Genomic DNA, 13,320 nt, shown 5'->3' with positions numbered 1-13,320 from the left:
CACCTCAGGAACGGCAGGAGGATTTGGTCCGTGCTCATGCGGAATCGTGCCCTGAAGGAGCGCATCCCGTGTAGCAAATAATGTGAGAGAGTAACGGCGTGAATCTGTAACGACGTGCCCTAAACCTGGGGCTGAATGAGCCGTAAGGCTGAGGGCATGCGAGTGAAACTTGGGTTTTTTCCCTGCCTTTCCCTTGGAGCAGCGCTCAGCTGTGCGTGTTCTCCACCAGACCGTTTAAAACCGCACGTTTGCTATGCCGCACGCCACCCGTGTCCTTAGCAAATAACTACAGAGACGTTATTTGGGTAGTATGAGGTAATTTAGGAGCCACAATTCCCCAAGTTAGACTTTTAAATCTGTGTGTGGGCATCCGTGTATAAGTGGCCTGGTTTTCAAGGTGCACCTGCAGCTCCCAGTGACTCCCGATCGCTCGGGGGCACCTGGATGTGATGTGTGGCTTTAAAAGCCGAACTTTGGACTTGGAGTATGTATTTCATGTACGCGCTCTGTCAGAATTATGTGCTCAGGCTCAGCCTGCTCCTGTTCATTCTTTCCTGAGATGTACAGTATGCAAATGTAACTTAATTGCCACTGTTTCTTCTCAAAATTCATTCTGAAATACCTTTTCCCTTTTTTCTTTTTTTCCTATCCTAGGTGGACTTTTCATGAGGAACACTGTTCAGGAGCACAGTGCATTTCGATTTGCTGTGCAGTTATACAACACAAACCAAAATACCACAGAAAAGCCCTTCCATTTGAACTATCATGTAGATCACTTGGACTCTTCCAACAGTTTTTCAGTGACAAATGCTTGTAAGTAAATACATGCTTTTTTAAAAAAATATTTATTTGTTATCTATTCTTACCTTCAATTTCTCCCTGGTAGCCTAGAGTTCTTGTTCATACAATACAGTGCAACAAATGTGTGTAGTGGCATGAGGTTTAGTGGATTTGCAGCACTATATGGTTGAATAATACCTTAGGGAAAGTTCTCTCACCGCTTCTTTTCACCCCCTTAGTTTTGTTTTCCAGAAAAAACACCATGTTAGTTATATAGCAGCGCTGTGTAGCTGTGATCAGTGAATTGCCGCTGAAGTAACATCCCTTTTCTGTTGAGGCTATGACCTAGCTGTGTGAAATAGCGTAATTTGCAAATAATACCGTGTAGGAATAAAACAGAAACAGCTGTTTACAAGTGACCTTGAGGGGACAAAGCTAGAGGGGCTTACTTGCCTCCTCTGCCCTGTAATACTGGGTTGTTTTCTTACAGTGAAAGTCCTGTTAAAAGCTGAGGAGACTGTAAACTGACAAATACCGTTAGAGCTGAGGGGAGAGAAAATGGAATCGGAACGCTAAGCGTTATAAGAAATAGCTCTGCACAAGCAATGAATATGTATAATTTGAGCCTTTATTAACAGAAGAAGCAAAATAGAACTTTGAGTAGTCTTAATGTGGTGTTAAAATGCGAAATCTCTTTCTGAAAGACTGGTGCATGTTCTGCATTTAAAAAAGCATTCCTTTACCAATAGTAGTTCCTGAATATTTGTTTTACTGATGTGTCCAAATTCAATTTTATACAGTTTTTATTGTAAATTTTTGAAAATGAATGGAGTCTTCTTGCGAGGTAGTTGCATGCACTTTGCAGTATACAGAAATATGTCTGTACATGCGTGATCTAAAGGACCTCTGAATGCAATGTACTAACTTTGTGTTATGAACAGGATTCCTGTTCATGTACTCACAGCGTAAAATGTTCAAAGAGGAAGCATTGTACTAAAATAGTGAAGTATTAGAGTACAGAAAACTAGTATCTCTTGCTTTAAAACAATTTCATGTTTTGAATATCTTATTTCTTTATTTTTCTGTTTGTTTGGGATAGGATAGTTCTTATATTCCTGTCCCAGGCTGTATAATCTGAAGGCTGGACAAGTAGATATTTTATTCTTCTAGGGTTTCGGGTATTTTCTGAGAAAGTTGATGGTTAGAAAATATACAATAGGAAGTATTTTGGACAAATTTTAGATTGGTATTCTAACATATCCCCCATGTGACTACTTCTTGCTAGTGCAGCGTTACACTTTTTAAAGGGCTTTGAATTAGGACCTTTAAAACTTTTTCAGGGGGATTAATTATATAATATCCAATAAAAATATTTGGTAAAGTGGAAAAAAATGGTAAATAAAAGCGTGTCTGTACTTTACATCTTATTTTACTAATCCTATCCAGCCTCAACAGCTCTTACAACAAACATCAGACTATTAATCCTTAATCAGTGTAATCCCTTCAAGAGGCTGTATCTCAAACATAGTTTCTTAAATATCAATTATATGGATTTAAACTAAATACATTAAACTGCTTGGGTGATTAATTATTGTTTTTTAAAAGTTCTCCCAGCACTTCTTTACAGATCCCACCAAGACAAGTGAACCACATGCTCGTTCAGAGACAGTCAATGTATCATTTAGTCAGTGTGCTTCTCATCTTCTGACATCTAATGTTTTTTGTCATTGCTTAGTGAAAGCTGTGACCATTTTAGTAAGATGAGATGGCTTTCTGTAGTATAGGGCTGCATGTTCCAACACACATATTACCAGTGCAGCGAAACTGGGAAAACTTAAATCTCTGGAGAAACCATAGACCAGAGAATACCAACCTACAGTAACCTATTTAAAAATAGAAGATGTGAAAAAAGAAACAGAAGAAAGAAAATGAAAAGGTGACCTTGTCCATAGCTATGTCAACCATATGGTAATACTGTTGGTAGGAAAAGAATATGGTGAGTCCAAGTAACCAGTCATAGGTCTCAGTAGCTCAAAATAAAAAAAAAAATAGAAGAACAGTTGCGCTTCTTGGATCTCGAAGCAGTTATCTTTGAGTGTCAGAATGCTCATACATATCGATGCATTAGGATGAACTAATAGCTCCTCACACTACCTGGCTGACATGTAAAACGTTCTGGCCTAAGTACCCTTAATCACATCCTCACTTCCCAGTGGAGTGGCAGATAACTTCAGGGTGCTGCCGTATCCGTGAAGGAATTCTTTCCACAACATTTTTACTTCTCTTGGAGATAAGCATAAATTGTCTCCAGTGCTGTCACACAGCCGTTTGATCAATATTTGCAATTGGCAGGGATCCATAGGAGAGAAACCTGCAGTGACTCTGACTGCCTTCACTGGAGAGGGAGGCTGTGGCTGACTTTGTGGTGGGATAGGTAAAGGAACAGAAGGGAAATTGGAGAAAGTAGCATGTGTAGCTTGAGCCTAGGGCCTGTGCTAGTCAGTATCCATAAAATAATACTTTTCATTCTCCTTTGGTTTGATTTATATGATAGAGGCTGTAGTAAGTGTTCATGTGTGCAGGAATTGAGAGGGGCTCTGCTCAGGAAAGACGTATGTTCTTGGTGTACAGCTGCACATCCCGCTTGGTGCAATCTGGTGCATTCCAGAGGCACGAGAAAAAAAAATCTCTTCTGAAGTATCCTCATGAGCCAGAGATAAAAAGCCCACCTCTGGTAGGGCTGATTTGGCAGTATCCCAACATGGGAACAAACTTGTTTAGAAGCAAAAGAAAATTCCTGCCCTAAGCCCCTCCCTCTCATTCCTTTTTCAGTTAAATGATGCATAATCTGATTCATGTACATGTATTCCCTGCTTTACTGCTAGCACCGAGCCCCTCTCTGTATATTTAATGTACACACATGCATACAGTATTCATCCACTCTGTATTTGTCTGTAAATCCACCTATTTATTTAGCTGTATGATATCTTAACAGAGAGCAAATGCAAACACTGATGAAAATTCCAGTGTATTTAAAGGTGAGTTGAAGTTTATCACCTGGCTCTAGGGGGGGATTTATTACATCTTTTAAAATATGCAGCTTTTTGCCATCAGAAAAAAACTGAAAGGAAGAAAGTTAGCTTGACCTGTGAATGAATAAAATCAAGTAAAACATGGATGTTATATTTTCTTCAAAAATGCTCCTGTAGGGAGTGAGCTGGCTTTTTCAGAATAATATAACAACTCAAATGTATAAATTCATCACTGAAGTGCCTTTCATGCTTTTCTTATAACCTCTGATGAAGGATGTTAGTATTAATGTTGAATTATGCGTACAGTTCTGTAGATCATATTCCCTAGAAATAACCCGCGTATGTCTTTCTGCTCTGCACTTGTAGTGCACTATACTAACACTGCTCTAGCCTCTGCAGTGTCAGCTCATTAGCACACAGATCTCATATTCCCTCTCTGCACTGTCATTGCAAAAAATTGCTGTTGTACACCTTTACAGCCAACAAATGTGCACTTGCGTTATGTACAATTTTCAAGAAATATTTAGAAAAGTAAACGCAACCTTATATGTAGTCAGCGTGGAATTTCTCAAAAGAAAGCATTAGTTTTCATTAAAATCTGTTGATCATGTAATGATAGTGGTGGGATGTGTACGGGTGAAAAGGGGCTGTGATTGCAGAATCTAATTAATCTACAGGCAGATTCCCTCTCTCAGCTAAACCTATCGGCTGCAAATTCTTGTCCTGTTAATTTCTCTGAGTCATTTCTCATATATCTTCTGAACCCAGAAGGCTTTTTATATTTTACCAAATGTTGATGTGTAGTGTTTTTTCCACGGGCACTTGTTCTTAAAGAGACCAAAAAAAGAGGGAAGACACAATGACATGCTTACCTTAAGTTGCTAAAATCCTGTAAGTGACACTGTCTTGAGGGAGTCTGATTTCAGACTTTCTTGGAAAATTTTTCTTTAGCATCTTTGCAGTCCTTGTGTTTAGTCTTTCAAATTCGACTTGGAAGATTTTAATGGAAAAAGTGCCTGTTTGTTGTTGTGAGAACGTTGCAGAAAATGATAGCACAGGGTTAGTAGCAGACAATTTTTCCAGTTTAACTGTATTACTCCCTTTCCCAAAGCACAGGTGCATATATATATCTCTATATGCTCACATGCATACTCACTTGCACACGTGCACGCATGCACGCATGCACACACACACACTTTTTCCTTAGGTGCTGCTCGGCATTTCTTTTTGCCAGTGGGCAGATAATTTGCTTCCCTTGCATCTGTGTACTCTTTGGCCAGCTGGCAAAGGACACTGATGCTGAAAGTGGTCAGTTCCCTTCTGCCAAAAGCATAAGCATGCCTCACTGAAAGTCTTGCCAAGTTTGGGCCGTGTGCTGCTGGTTTTGCATGAGTAGAGACCACAGGGTAGGTGCCTTGCTCTCCCGATAAGGAATGCACTGTGGCTTCTCCCAGCATTCTGTGGTAAAACACCTGGAAATGTGCTTTCTACACAACTCAGTTCATTACAGATCCCTGAAAATGCCTTTTATGACGCGGAACGTGCTCAAGTATTGTATGTTACTGCTGTGTGACAAAGAAAATGAGCTGGCTTTAGTTTAGGGTTTAGAGCTTTTGCAATATTGGGGTAGGTCGAAAGGTGAAGGGTGTGTTCCAACTAAAGTTTGTTTCCACTTCGTGGCAGAGCAGATGCTTTGTCATTAAGCTGAATGTGATCTCAGTGTTAGCAGAAGGAACCATACTGCTTTCAAGTATGTTTTATTCTTTCTTAAATTAATTTCAGAATAAGCTGACTCTCCTCTCTCTCCTCCTCTGCTGCATACATAGCATTTATATACTGTTTAGATGTTAGGGTTCCATTTAACTCACACTGTAGGGATGGAAAAAAATCTCATATGAATGGACAATTTTTTGAGAAACTCTGAATTCACCAAATGAATGAAGAATAAAGCACAATGAAGAGCGCCATTTACTTGTTCAATTTTGGAAAGATTTTGTGCAGATGCAGGATGAAATTGTTCACTTTTCCTATATAGCACTGGGCCTGGAGGACCCATGAGATTATTGGCATGGGTTGGAGAGCTACTGATTAACTGTACATTCCAATAAAATGTGTAACAGCTGTAGTTTATCTCTAGGAGGAAATGGAGATGCCATGATGGGAAACAAGCATGTGACAGTAGCTTTTAACAACAACAAAAAAACACGGTTTTGTTGAAGGCTGACTCGGGAGCTTGTCCAAGAGCCACAGAAAACAGTGGGTTTCTTTCCTCTGGGTTCACTGTGTTCAGTGTCTGGGAGGTGGGAGGCCGTCCTACTGCAAGCGTAGGACTGTTATGGAAGAAGGTGTGAAATGAGGGAGCTGATGTATCTTTAATGATTCTTTATTGTCACAATCTAGCGATTTAACATTTTTTCCATTTAAAGTACATATTTTGTCATTACCGATTTTGGAATGCTAATTTTGATTAAGCTAGGCATCCTTAAAATGCTTTAGAATATGTTATTTTTAAAGCAGCAACAGTTTGGTTTCATAGTTCAGTTTCAAACCAAGCCAAACCATATAATTGGAAACTCATGTTCATTTATTGTGAGAAAGATGTTTATGTTTAATTCGTATTTGGCATTTAAGTTACAGCCTCAGATCAGTACTTTCTATGCTGCTGTAAAGTATAGATCACTGGAAGGCCACGGCCCCCTTTCTAAGGGAACTCATAAGGCAGCCTAAAAACTCTATTCCTATGGTCGTGAGGTTTGCTATACAGGGGCTTGTACCTCCACTGGAACAATGTGGTGATCTAAAAATAGAAATATAAAAATGATTGATCTAGATCAAACCAGTTTCTGTGAAACTGTGTGATGATCACTGCAGGGAAGCAATTTCCAGATTTCATCCATGGGGATTCTTTTTCTTCTAAATGTGTATGTGTTAATGTTTCCCGTCAGAGGCGTGCTTCCCTCCATTATATCACCTACTTTATATTATTGTTCATCTTCAGAATATCCGATGCCCTAGAAACCTCAAACTCCGAGATGATTTGGAGTTTTTCGTGTGCAGTCATCTGATGAAGACTCCAAAGTAGACACTCATGTTCGGCTGTTTGTAGTCATTGCAGTGTGGACACTAATAACTATCACACAGCTTCACAGTCTGTACTCTGGCCTGACTGTATTGGGGAGCTTGGAGATATTTCTATAGCACCAGAAATGCAGAGTTAACTTATCAACGCGTAGCTATATGTGAAACATTCAAAGGCAGTGCGTGCCTTTTTAGTTGTTCTCACCAAGATGTAATTATTAGGGGTAAAACTATCATATACACACAGAGCAAGAGAGAAACTGGTGGTAAGGTTTCTGTGTAAAGAGGAAGGTGAATGTAGGAAGGAGTTATGTCGATGAATCCACCCAGCAGTCATTCCTGTGTATCCTCCTTGTGGTGTCTGAGGCACTGGGTCTGTTTTATCATGTTAACTGCTTCTAAAATAGCAAGTGGCAATGTGCAGCCCTCACACAAACACTGCACAGGAGGCACAGAAGCCCTTATGCATGAGTATCAACCTGCAGGGACACTGCGCTGCGAATAACTTGCCCAGGCACTTGTAAAAAGGGTGAATTGCTCTCCTAGAATTGGATAATAGCCCAGGTGAGCACTCTTCTGCTGGAATGGAACGACCTATCTGGTCTCTTGTATGTAATTATTTTGCTAGACTATTTGGACATTTCAGATATGCTGAAAGTTTTTTGTTTGCTTTTTTCAAACACAATTTACAACGTGTTCACTTTCAGACCACTTGTAAGTTACGGGATTGCATTTGGATGCTTGGTCCTGCCCTTGTGTTGGGCTTGTATTTGTTGGAGTTTATTCAAATGTGATGTTTGAAATTCAGATCAAGAATTCAAAAAAAATGCAGGGCTGCATGGTGACTTCACTGACTTGTCACTAATACAAGAACTGTCTTTAAAATCATATGCAGATATCTGGGAAAGGTATATCCATTCTCTGATGGTATATAGTCCATGCATACTTACTTCATTCCACATATACTTCATTATTTTCACACCTCTCTCTCCTGGACTGATGTGTGTAATGGTGCTTGCCGATTTCACCATCAGTAGTTTTGTCATATGCAAACATCAAGCATTTGGGCCCAGCCCATGTGGTAAAGGGACTGAACTTGGGAAACTGTGGACTCTTCTGATGGCTCTTAGCATGATTTGGAGTGAGTCAATTTGTACTTTTGGTAGCACAGTTTTGCTCTCTCCTGTACAAGGAGGTATTGCAGGGCTGTGTGCAGTGAAAAACTTGGAGAGCTTTGGCTCACAGTGCCTTTTTTCATTTTATTGATCACTTCTTCCACTTCCCTTCCTTAAAAAAAAAAAAATCCCAAACAAAAAAATCCCAAACAAAAAATCAAAGAGCAAGAAGAAACCCCACCAAAAACCAGCCTACTCTTCACGCTTCTGAAAAATAAATTGAAATTAGCATTTACTAATTTGCTGTCCTTGCTAGAAGGTGACATACATTCCCACTGATGGACCTAGGAGAACATGTGTCGCAGCTGTACAGCAAGCCAATCTGTCACTTGACAAAGGAGAAATTTTCAGCTCTTTACCTGAAATAAGCAAAGCTGTTGGAAAGAAAGCAAGTTTAATATTGCAAAGTTCTTTGTCTCCTACACACCCTGGATCTTTATTGTAAGTACGGTCCACACTTCTGCAGCACAGCATGTGCCCAGTTCTTGCCTACCTGACCTACACTCAGACTGCTTATTTGAGTGTGGGAGAAAGAACCGTCTTTACTAGAAGCAGTGTTGCCTGTTGATTTCTCCCAGTGAGGTCTGTAGAACGTGCTGTAATCAGTATCTCACAGCTGCCAGCTTTTCCAAGAGATGTGCGGCAGTGCATTTCAGGGATTGGTGCCTTCCATGATTTCTTTGTCTGATTTCCATTTCAGAGATCTTAGTCTGAGATAGGTGCCGTAGCCCACTTAGTGAACATGGATCAGGTCCTGTGAATCACAGCGTTGCTGCATCATGACGCATGTCTTGGTTGGTCTTTGTACCCTGCTGTGTATGCTAAAATCCTTAAAACTTTTTGGTGGTGGTGGTGGTTGTCATCGTCGTTTGTGTTTTTCTTCTGAGGGGGAGGCGCAGGGGGAGAGATGGCTTGGGGAGAAGTCGTAATTGGAAAGTTTTTTCAGGTGATGAACTTTCCATAGCCTTTCTACAGCAGCACATGGCAAGACATTGTTTTTTACCGATTACAGGGGTTTTGTCTTCTTAGGCTTTACCGCTTGTGTCACCAAGTTTGGATTCTAATGAAGTCTGATGGTCAGAAAACTCAAGTTCATGTGCATTCTTTTTTCCCAGCAGTTAGATGAGAGCTAATTAGCGTCCATCGATTTGCAAAGGACTGACCCAGGGTCTAACCCTGCATTGAATCAAAACTGTTAGGGGGATTCTAAATTGTCTAGCAAGTTTAATGTACTCGACCATCTTTCTCCAAAGTGCTTGTGCAGTGGTCAGGTAGCATCTCCAAAGTGGCTTCACTACCATCGTGGGGTATGTTGAAAGGAGTTGGACCTAAGGAAAAGCTGGATGAGTGAGCAGTCAGCATAATATCTGCTATCCTACTTCGAATTTCCATTTTAAAACATTGCTTTTTGTGCCTATTTACTTAAGACTTCTTGATGAATATAAAATAATACTAAAGAGAAAAAATGTATCTGGTTGTCCTATGCCAGCTAATGCTATTTCTTTCTTATTTCAGCCATGTCAGCAGAGTGATTCTCATGACTAATGGTAGTTTTCATATATTTATGTTGACTGCCTTGGCCAGCTCAGAATGAGTTCCTCCATAGAACCATTATCTCACTGCTGTTCTGTGCATCCCAGAAACGGGTTGTATATACCAGAACATCGTGCTGCATGACTTCAAAAACACTTACGATTGGAAATGATGGGAGCTGGGTGACTTGCTAATCTTTCATTTCAGATATAGTTCCCAAAAGGTTTTAAAGATTAGATTGGGATCAACCAGAAAATTAGAGAATTAAAAATAAAAGCTTTTTATATAGTTGCAGACTTCAAATAATTGACTCGGTTTCAGTTGAAGCCAAATGTTTTGGTTTGGATTATGATTTCTGGGTTTTGTACGGTTTTTTTCTTGACTGAAACAATTTGGTAAAGCATGTCCGAGTTAGCAAGATGTTTCTGCAGACATGAATCTGCCTTTTTCAATGTAAAAGCACCTGTTCTGTCCAATTTTTATAATGACATATAGATGATGAATGTGGAAGAAAAAATTGTGTGTGTTTTGGAAGAAGCTGTCTGCATTTTTCAGGGTATACAGTTCAAGCTGCTTGTGATGGATTTTATGGATAGACAATTTTTGTCAGTTAAAGTATGTATAGCATGTCTTCCCGCACCATCTACAGGCAACTTCCTTTATTACCTGGAGGGGCAGTGAGATAAGCCCAAAATTGATGAAAATAAGACCAGTTAACCCTCATGAAGTTTTTCACTACTCCAGTTTGGTGCTTCAGGTGCAGAGGTTGCCTTGTTTAAAGCATGAATCAGTATAGCTTTACTACATGCAGAGCGTAGTAAATGTAGTGATAGTTTCTACAACCACAGTGTCCTGTTTCAAAGATGTGCATTCATATGCATCAGATGTGCTTTACTGCCAGTTGTTTTGTGCTAAATAACACAAAAAGAAATTGCAAGCAGTGATACGTAGTAGTGCATATCTGCAATGTCCACTGGGACCTAAATGTTTTAGTGCTTCGTTGTTCTACCCTAACAGAAAGAAAAAAAAGCCTTTTTGTATCCCATTAGAGAAATACGGGCAGTCAAGATACATAATGGAGTCTTCCTCTGATCTGATTTACACCAGGGTAAATTTGGAGTAGCTCTGTGGGAGTTTGAAGGAGTGAAGCCAGTAAAGGGTAAAAACAGAGTGGTCTCTCATGGGGTATTCCTGGCTTTAAGCCTCTGGATAAGTGTGGGATGTGGATCCAGGATAGCCAATGGATTCTTCAAGGGAGACTCGGAGCGTCTTAATCAGTAGCGCACCTCTCCTCCAGGACTACCCAGGTTGTCCAGGCTCTTGACTTCAACAACTAACTGAATACCCCCTTGTGTAGCATCGCACATATTTCCTCTTGGAACTTTGGGAAATTTAACAAAACGTTCACGTTCAGCAGTAATAAGTGTCCCTTTATAAATGATGCTGGGTATCTCAGAAGTATCTGTAATAGACTGTGTAGAGCAGAATCTGCCAAGGAAAGATTTTGTTTTTCAATTGAAACAAAATAGTGTAAATCAAATGGTCTCCAGTGGAAAGTGCTGACCCTGCTTTTAGCAGGAGTCACTTACACAATCTCTACTTTCAGATTTTCATTTTTCTTTTTTCCCTTTCCCCCCATATATGTGTTTTTGTAGCTGTGAACCTTTCACTACTTTTCTCTCTCTCTCTGCATCAGTTTATGGATTTTGCAATTCTTGTATGAATAGAGGCTCTGTGACATTAAAAACCAGAGACTCTTCTGTGAAATTTAACTGCTTGTGTCTCTTACCTGCTTGCGTGAATAGTGATAGTCCTGATTGAAAAACATGGCATTTTTTTTCTGAGTTGATCTAGAGGTAATTCAAGAACAGATCTCTGGCAAAACAGGGTCTTCTGGCTGAAGCATAAAGCTAACACTTTAACCTATTTTCGTCTGTAAAAGCACCTTGTTATTTTTCATGAATAGTGAACGTATTGTAGGTAGTGATGCTGTTAACTCCTGCATCCTGGTAAGGTTCCAGCTTGGATCATTATCAACATAAATCAGTTATTTTCCTGGAAGCTTTATTCAGATAAATTATCTGCACTTCCTGTCTTAAATTCTTATTGTGTTGTTCTGCAGTGCTAGCCCCTGTTTCACATAAGATGCATTTGAGATTTGAGTTGAGGCAATCGCTGCATACACTGGAGGATACAATTTGATATTAAAGTATATTTTCCTTGCGGGCTTTTCTGAAAAGATTTTATGCTTCCTTGGTAATGTCTGGAGATTCCCTGTGTTAATAAGAATTGTTTTGTTAATTGATTCCAAAATCTGCTGCTCTGGAATAGTCTGCCTTAATCAGGATCTTCACATGAATTTAAAAATGGCATCTTTCTGGACAAAATTGCAAGCAGGAGTAATATGATTCCTCCTTTCTACTATGTTGTCTCTAAAAATGCTTGTATCAGCCCTGTGTATTTCTTGTGTATGCTGGGCTGGATTTAATCTATTGCAACATTCTCTGTAAAGGGGATTAAAATCTTCTTGGAAATAACTTAATCAAAATCGATTATTAATTGTGTTTTCAAGAAGCCTGGGTGAAGCTATGTGTGAAATACGAATCTATCATTTCAGTTTCTCAGAAATTCAGCTGTGTAATTCAGTGTATGTGGAATACACTTGCAGAAAGTGTCGGAAAACTCCAAAGACAGGAGACCTCCTTCTGCAAAATGGGTGTGGGAAGGGCAATAGCAGTTTAAGATTCTCCCCTGCTATCCTGCCTGCCTCATTCCTGGATGAAAGATGCTATAGAAGTGTATGTATAGAAGTGTAAAGCACTAAGATCAAACCTCCTGGATAATCAGGACTGTGACTTTGTTCTGCATGACAGAGAAGGGCCTGCAGTTCATACGCTGCTGACTGCCTTCTCTGCTGAGCCTGCCAGCAAAAGGGTCAATTAGTGCCAACTGCAGGAGCGCAGCTCCGTTACAAAGGCCTGCATCCACTTAGAACTGTTCATTTAAGCTCTCATTATGGACTTGAGGTTAATAGCAGTGTACGCTGCTACCTAATCATTTACCTGAAACTGAGAGACTTTATTTTACCAGTTTAGCCATCCTCCTACCCAGTTTGTTTGGGGTGTTTTTTTGTGACTGAGTCCAACTTTAAATCTCTGAGAGAAGTGTATCATGTTGTGCTGTGATGATTACAGTTCAAGTGTGTAGAGATTTATTGCCAATATATAGACTAAAAAATAGTAACTTTAAAATATTGATGATCAAAGCAATAAAGATCTTCAGCTTGATAAATTCATAGAGAAAAGCCAGCTTTTAAGAATGGGTGCATGTCCTGCAGACAATTTTACTTTAACGATATAATCAAGGCTTTCATTTTAAAACAGCCACTGACTTTCTGTTTGCAAAGGCAACTTCCACAGTACAGCCTGTCTCATTTCTCAGAGGTATGGAGGCACCAACTGGGTTGTGAGCTTACCCTGTTTGTCCACTGGAAAGCGAGTGTTCTCTTTCTGAAGAAGTTGGTACCATTAATGTTTTTGCTGTCGGCCTTTATGCTAGCAACATCCCACTGAAAAGCTTTCTTGGTGTGGCTGGGTGTGCTGATTGTCCTTCATATTATACTAGCAATAAGCTTGTAAATTGGATAATGCTACAACTTGAAGATTATTCTAATGGCTAGGTGTCATGGTTTAACCCCAGCTGGCAACTAAGCACCACACAGC

At 39.8% G+C, this 13,320-nt stretch overlaps 1 protein-coding gene across 1 annotated transcript in view; it reads left to right on the top strand.

Moving 5' to 3' along the window:
• The first annotated feature begins 660 nt into the window (after positions 1-660).
• GRIA3 (glutamate ionotropic receptor AMPA type subunit 3) overlaps positions 661-13,320 on the top strand; it is a 161,953-nt gene continuing 149,293 nt past the window's right edge. The window contains exon 1 of the mRNA XM_009275302.1: positions 661-813. Within this exon, the coding sequence (XP_009273577.1) occupies positions 666-813 (148 nt within the window). The 5' untranslated portion in view covers positions 661-665. The remainder of the gene's footprint in view (positions 814-13,320) is intronic.

This window comes from Aptenodytes forsteri, unplaced genomic scaffold, assembly GCF_000699145.1.
Source record: "Aptenodytes forsteri isolate BGI_AS27 unplaced genomic scaffold, ASM69914v1 Scaffold143, whole genome shotgun sequence".
NCBI classification, from domain to species: Eukaryota; Metazoa; Chordata; class Aves; order Sphenisciformes; family Spheniscidae; genus Aptenodytes; species Aptenodytes forsteri.
Note: the sequence above shows the minus strand (reverse complement) of the source record. Positions and strands in the feature narration are given on the sequence as shown.